We start from the raw sequence: 7,425 nt of genomic DNA on the forward strand, positions 1-7,425 counted from the left end.
AATATATTAACTAATTATTGTACTCAATTTAATATACTAACTCTTTAATTAATGCTTATATTAATACTTAAGCAATATATATTTTACTCAAATGTCTAATAAATTTCAAACGTAATTTAAAAAAACATCTACAAATTTTAAAACAATTTCTACATTTGAGGTTTTAGGAAAGAATCGAGCTAAAATTTAGAGAAACAAATAAATTTATAAGAACTTAATTTGAAGGAAAAAAAAATTATTTAATTTTGAAATCAGACTAAATTTGAATTCAAAACAAAATTTTAGAACACACAATCTAAAAATTCAAAATTTATTTACTTTGTTTCTAAAACTTAAAATAAAGTTATGATTATTAAGATTTATTTTGTAAATTTATATATTTTTAATTTCATTTAAAAATTATTAATATTTTGATTGAAATAAACATAGTTTGGGTTTTAAATTGGAAACAATTTTAAAATTTTATGTATTAAAATGAGTAAAATACTTAGTTAAATTTTTCTTAAAAAGATAATTAGGTGAAGTATTGAAGTGGCTAGCAAAAAATTTGGGTATTAAAAAGTTTAAGAAAATTTAGTTAGAGTGTTTTTATGGAATTTTCTCAAAATATAATTACTCTTATAATATAAATTAAATTCATATTAATCGTTGATACATGGAGTTATCAAAGGCAAACAAGAGATTACCTACATCAATCTTTTACAAAAGATTTCCATGAGGTAACTAGTCAAAAGTGTATTGGAACACAAAAATCTCATAGGTGGAAATTAAAAAAGGAGAACTCCATTAATTAAATAAATAAACTCATATTTAGACATTTTAAGCACATATATATACATATATATGAGAGATAGTCACATCACAACAAACAATTTAACAATCTCTTTCTCCTATAAGATTTAAGAGACTAGTTCTCTGATCATCCTCCTGTTTCCACTCTCATCAAAACACAAATCAACGATAATCTCTCGCTCTCTTTACTCATTCTTCTTATTTGGATAAGATCTCTCTCTATCTCTCTCTCCCTTATTTTCAGCAGATTCAATCCAAACCCTAACCTCTTTGATTCTGATCGCAGAATAATAATATTCTCTTCAGAAAAACTATATATATTTTGACAAAAACACTATTTTACCATCCCTTTTTTACTTTCTTACTCCACACCATAAATGTCAAGTTATTCAATCTGTCCTTTGCCCTTAACTACTGTCACCACCACCACCACCACTTCTATGCTACAAACCCTTCTCTTATTTTCTTAAGAATACGTACTTAAAAATACATTACAAATACCTACCAAGGCCCTATAAAACGCAAGAGAAAGAGAGAGAAGTGATTCTTGGTTTAGCTTTCTTGATATGGATTTTTGTTGGAAGAGAGAGATGGAAGGTAAACTAGCACATGACTACTTGTCGTCCACAAAGCGCCACCACGGCAAGATGACGTCACCACGTCGCGTCTGCGTCGTGACCGGGCCGGTGATCGTCGGGGCAGGACCGTCGGGGCTAGCGACGGCGGCTTGTCTAAAGGAGAGAAACATAACTTCGGTAATACTAGAGAGATCAAACTGCATAGCTTCACTATGGCAGCTCAAGACTTACGACCGGCTCCATCTCCACCTTCCTAAGCAGTTCTGTGAGCTTCCTCTCGTCCCCTTTCCCGACCACTTCCCAACTTATCCGACCAAACAGCAGTTCATCCAATATCTCGAGGACTACGCCCGGAGGTTCGATATACGACCGGAGTTTGGTCAGACGGTTGAGTCGGCAGAGTTTGATGAGAACCTTGGGATGTGGCGCGTGACCAGCGTGGGTGAAGAGGGCACGACGGAATATGTTTGCCGGTGGTTGGTGGCTGCGACGGGGGAGAATGCGGAGCCGGTGGTCCCAAGGTTTGAAGGGATGGAGAAGTTTAAGGCCACGGGGGTGGTTAAGCACACGAGCCAATATAAGACCGGTGGAGATTTTGCTGGGAAAAAGGTTTTGGTCGTGGGATGTGGAAACTCCGGCATGGAGGTTTGTTTGGATCTCTGTAACTTCGGTGCTCAGCCTTCGCTCGTTGTCAGAGACGCGGTGAGTCTCTTTCTTTTATTTTGTTAAGAAAAAAGTTTTTTTTTAAAAACATTTTTAGGCAAAAAGTTATCGGGAGGTTAAATTAACCTTTTTATATGCGTTTTCGATATTTTTGAGTCTCTTTCATGTTTTATAGAATTCTTCTATGCTAAAAACAAAATCATATAAAAGGTTTGTTTTCCATTCATGTTGATATACCCAACTCTTTTAATAGATATTAATTATACACTTTCCTTTCTGTTTTCTAAACTCTTACGATTTTGAACATGTGTTGAGTTCTTTTATCCGTTATTAAAACAAAGCAATTAAGCATTTTAGTTATTTTCTTGTATTTTAGATAATATTCTTTTCTACGAATATGTTTTGAGGAAAATAAAGTTTCGAGAAAAGGTTCTAGTCAAGAGTATGTGGTAGAAAAGAACTTTGATTAAACACTCATGGTCAACTTGATAATTTCTGAATTGTAATTTATTTAGCCTTGTTTTCTGAGCTCTTCAGTTTGATAATATCCACATTTGATTTTTATCAATCTGTTTAATTATTTCAAAAATTTACGGGAAATACAAAGGATGGTGGTATCATTCTAATCTAAGATTTTATTCTATCTATTAGGCCCTTGTGACTTCAAGTTCCAACAATGTGTTAATATTGTTTTTTAAATGGATAAAAAGGTTTACCTAATCTCTATAATATTATTTGAGAAGTCAGTTTCTTACGTGTCGCGCTCACGTTAACTCTCACGATGGTTGATTACATTGATACCCTTAATGAGTTAAAAATATTACATTTAAATACTATTATTTTTAATTTAATTTCCTTTTTAAAAAATTCCATATAACATATATATTAAAAAGGAAACATTTATAAACCTTAAAAATCGATGTCGCGCTCACGTTAACTCTCACGATAGTTGATTACATTGATACCATTAATGAATTAAAAATATTACATTTAAATACTGTTATTTTTAATTTAATTTCCTTTTAAAAAATTTCCACATAACATATATATTAAAAAGGATACATTTATAAACTTTAAAAACTGAATTTAAAAACGAAAATATATGTATATATAATATGATTTAGTTAAAAAAGGAAATTTCAAAAGATAGTAATATTCTATTTTAAAAATATTTTTAAATAACATAAAATATACTTTTGAGGTAATAAAATACTTGCTTTATATCTATTGTTTCTTAGATGAAAAAAATATATGTATATCATGTGATTTCATAAAAACAATTTTCAGAAAGATAATTTTGATAAAGAAAAAGAAATATTATTTATTTTAAAACATAGTTTTAAACAATACAAAATATATATATATATATATATTCAAAGCAATAGAAATATTTTGATAATATATCTAATTTCACAGATGATTACATAAAATAATTAAGTAGCATAAAATGATATATGTTTAATTGACTAAAAATAGTTTATAATTAGTATTATTGAAATGTTTTATTTATCTTTCATATATTTAGTTGACTATAATATCTACAGAAATAATATCTATAAATTATATTTTACTTATATAATATGATTTCTCAAATACAATCACAAATTTTTACTGCTTATTTTTAAGGGATATTAAAAATTATCATTTTAAAAATAGACCATTTTTCATCAAATAATTCCAAAACATTTTAAATAACATAACACTATATACTTTAACGATGTAGATATATTATATTTTCATTGTTACAATTATGTTTTCCTAATATTAAATTTTATTTTTAATGTTTTTAGGTTTGCTGAGTTTAATATAACTATAATCAAAATACCAAATTAAATATGAATTCTTATTTTTATATTAATTAAAATAAATTTTAGTTTACCTTTCAATAAATCTAAGACATAAAATTATTTAGAGTTTATTAAATACTTTAATCTATTGTAAATATTGATATGTGTTCATGAGCTTCCCAAAATATATTAGTTACTTATATTTGTAACTTCCTTCTGATCATCTTTTATTTTTTAATATATATATATTTTTAAATGAACATATAATTTGATAAATATTATGATCATACATGCATTTTAAACGATAAATAAAATTAATTTGATTTAACTTAATTATATATAACATATTATATATTAATTATCAACTGAATTTTTAGTAAACGGAGCCTGGATACTTAATTTTATTAGTCCGACCACGTAAACCATAAAAATAAAAATAATTATATTTAATTTTGAATTTGAAAGAATATATTTAACTCAATATACTTACAGACTCATCAACCTTATATCTAAAATAATAAGTTATATTAAAATTAAGGAAGACGACAACCAACATAAATGAAAATAAGAAAATTAATCAAAATTTTAATATATTTAGAACAAAAATATTATAGTTGAATTCAGAGAAATAAATGCAATCCAATATACCTAAATGATAACTAAATCGATTCTTAAAAATAGACTAGATATAATATATCTAAAATCATATGTCTAATTAAAATAATTTAGTATTATTAATAAAAATTATGCATACTATTATAAATTAATTTAAAATTAAATTATATATAAATTAATTATTATAATATATTTATTTTATAAATATTTATACCCGTGCATGAGCACGGGAAAATCACCTAGTTTATTTAATACGGAAATACATTATTATAATATATTTAGAGAATGATAACTATCAGAACACAACTTTATTGGGATTTTCACGAGCATGCGCAAATATTCTCACAAAAAAATCATAGTCTCTCTATATTAGAAAACGATTTTCTCATTCGGATCTTTTATTGCAATATTTACTAATTATGTCTTCTTTTAACTGGTGAAGGTGCACGTCCTACCACGAGAGATGTTGGGTACTTCAACTTTTGGCCTGTCCATGTTGTTACTCAAATGGTTGCCCATCCAACTCGTTGACAGTTTCCTCTTGGCTGTTTCCCGGTTCATCCTCGGGGATACCACCCTGTTAGGACTTAACCGACCCCGGATAGGCCCATTAGAGCTCAAAAATCTCACCGGCAAAACTCCAGTTCTCGACGTTGGAACGCTTGCCAAGATCAAAACCGGAGATATCAAGGTACAGATATATCTTAATCAACCATGATATATCGGTCATATATATATATATATATATAACCGGTTTACTGATTGTGATATATGATTTGTTTAAATGGTAAAAGGTGTGTTCCGGAATAAGAAGGTTAAAACAGCATGAAGTTGAATTCGATAACGGGAGAATGGAGAGATTTGACGCCATAATATTGGCAACTGGCTACAAAAGCAACGTACCCTCTTGGCTAAAGGTAGTCCAATAATGATTATATAGTTATTTACCTGTCTACATTCTTTAATACAATCATCATTAGTATCCTACTAAAAAATAACTTCTTTCTTAGGAATATAACTATATGTATATATATATCCATTATTTAAGAAGTCGCATTAAATGGTTTTTGAAACCAAATAAATTTGCAGGAGAATAAAATGTTTAGTAAGAAAGATGGATTTCCAATGCAAGAGTTTCCAGAGGGATGGAGAGGGGACTGTGGGCTATATGCAGTTGGATTCACAAAACGTGGGATCTTTGGAGCATCAATGGATGCAAAGAGAATAGCTCAAGACATATACGAGTCTTCAAGAAAATCTGATCAACCCCATAGACATATACAAGTATTCATGGCAAGAAAATCTGACCAATCCTGTAGTAGAGTACTAGACGGTTGAGAAATGGAAGGTTTCTGTCAAGAAACAACATGTTTGAAGCCGAGGTAGAGATCGAAGAAAAAGGTTGATGGTTTTGATTTCAAAGCAGAATTGGAGAGTTATGTAAATTAGGACTTATCTCCAGCTGCAATGCAAATTGGGGGAAAGAAAGAATGAAAAGGAAACTTAGTGAGAGTGATTGTGGTGGGAATTGATGATCATCTGCCCAAAGGAGAGGAGGGGACCCTCTCTCTTTGCATGCTTATAACCCACTTTGTAAATCTTTCTATACCTTCTTTCTATGTTTCAAATTTTTCTTTTTTTTTTTCTTTAGTTTCCTTAGTTAGGTATGCTCTTTGTTTTTCTTACCTTTTTTAGTTCATTTTTTGGCAGAGGATTGTGGTGAGTTTTTTTTTTTCTTTTTGTTATGAAGTATGTACATATCACTTGTGTTTGATTAAAACTCTTGCTTTTCAACGGACGGACATACGAAGAGTTCAATTGTTACAAAAACCAAAAAACCAATGAGTGTGTGAATGATATTTCGTTGTCGAAATGATTTCATTCCCTAGTAGAAGTATCATATAAATATGGACCACCTCCTTGTACATTCGTCAGAAATTAAGTCCTGCACATTTATCATTCTTCTGACCCGTTTTCCAATTATTGTTAGATGTACGATCTCCACATGATTTCTTGTCATATTTTTCAATTAAACTAGCTAGCTATATTATACATAAATATATACTAGTTAGATCCCATGTCAGATAGATTGTTAGGTTTAGATTCCATTATAGATTTGTTACCTTGGTCGTGTTGATACGATATTCCATGGAAAATGCTAGCAAAATCTTCATGTATTATTTGCGGTAAGCGACGTCAAACAGATAACCAAAATAAGTTCACCATGAAGTTTCTCATTCAATTCATAACAAATGATTTTGTGTGAACCATACGACTTTGCATGTATTTTGCCTGTAGAAATTAAATCGTAATTGGTGATATAATAAATCGTGAAACCTGGCTAACAAAACTGTTTATTTGATCTAAAGCAACTTAGATGGATCACATTTATAGTGACTGGTTTTAGTAAAAATTATCAGCTACATATATGTTAGTATCAGAAATGTTTTTTTTGCTAATTTTATCAAATATCAATTATTTGAATAACATTTACAAGGAGAATCAATATTGGTTCTGAATTGGTACCAACAAATTCTTAGTAACTTCACCACAAACTATAAGCGCTTGGCCACAAAAGATTGAGGCATATAAATCAGGATTAACAGAAGAATAATTTGTTTTTAAAGTACTGTTCCGACACCTGAGAAGCTACAACGAAATGAAGAATCTTTGCTCCAACGAAATGAAGAATCTTTGCTCCGACACCTGAGAAGCTCCAGCTATCTTCTATTTACCTCGTGATTGAGGACAGTTAAAAGATCTTTCCCAGCTTGGATAAAGCTTCAACTTGTTAGAGATCTAAAGAATTCATCTCCTACAGAACTTATGGCGCACAAGTACTCAAGAACAGAAAAAGGAAAATGGGCAGCAGACTCTTCTCGAGAGAATAGGCGAGCTCCGGTGAGACTCCCTCCAAGCAACAACTCGAACCTGATAGAAGAACACATGCTCACTCTGATAGGCCGTGTGACAAATCCAACAGTCCAGAA

The 7,425-nt window shown here is 30.0% G+C and overlaps 1 protein-coding gene across 1 annotated transcript; it reads left to right on the forward strand.

Moving 5' to 3' along the window:
* The first annotated feature begins 803 nt into the window (after nucleotides 1–803).
* LOC130496372 (indole-3-pyruvate monooxygenase YUCCA6) lies at nucleotides 804–6,245 on the forward strand. The gene is made up of 4 exons (XM_056988394.1): nucleotides 804–2,072; nucleotides 4,878–5,126; nucleotides 5,230–5,352; nucleotides 5,525–6,245. Exons 1-4 carry the CDS (start codon nucleotides 1,359–1,361, stop codon nucleotides 5,771–5,773), a joined length of 1,335 nt encoding a protein of 444 aa, XP_056844374.1. The 5' UTR covers nucleotides 804–1,358; the 3' UTR covers nucleotides 5,774–6,245.
* The last annotated feature ends 1,180 nt before the right edge of the window (nucleotides 6,246–7,425 follow it).

The sequence above is a fragment of the Raphanus sativus genome, chromosome 6 (genome assembly GCF_000801105.2).
Source record: "Raphanus sativus cultivar WK10039 chromosome 6, ASM80110v3, whole genome shotgun sequence".
Lineage (NCBI taxonomy): Eukaryota > Viridiplantae > Streptophyta > Magnoliopsida > Brassicales > Brassicaceae > Raphanus > Raphanus sativus.

Excerpts from the sequence above, each read along its gene's own strand:
- LOC130496372 (XM_056988394.1), top strand. The coding sequence starts at position 1,359 with ATGGATTTTTGTTGGAAGAGAGAGATGGAAGGTAAACTAGCACATGAC. Across the intron at positions 2,073-4,877 it reads CGCTCGTTGTCAGAGACGCG|GTGCACGTCCTACCACGAGA; the intron begins GTGAGTCTCTTT and ends TAACTGGTGAAG. Across the intron at positions 5,353-5,524 it reads ACGTACCCTCTTGGCTAAAG|GAGAATAAAATGTTTAGTAA; the intron begins GTAGTCCAATAA and ends ATAAATTTGCAG.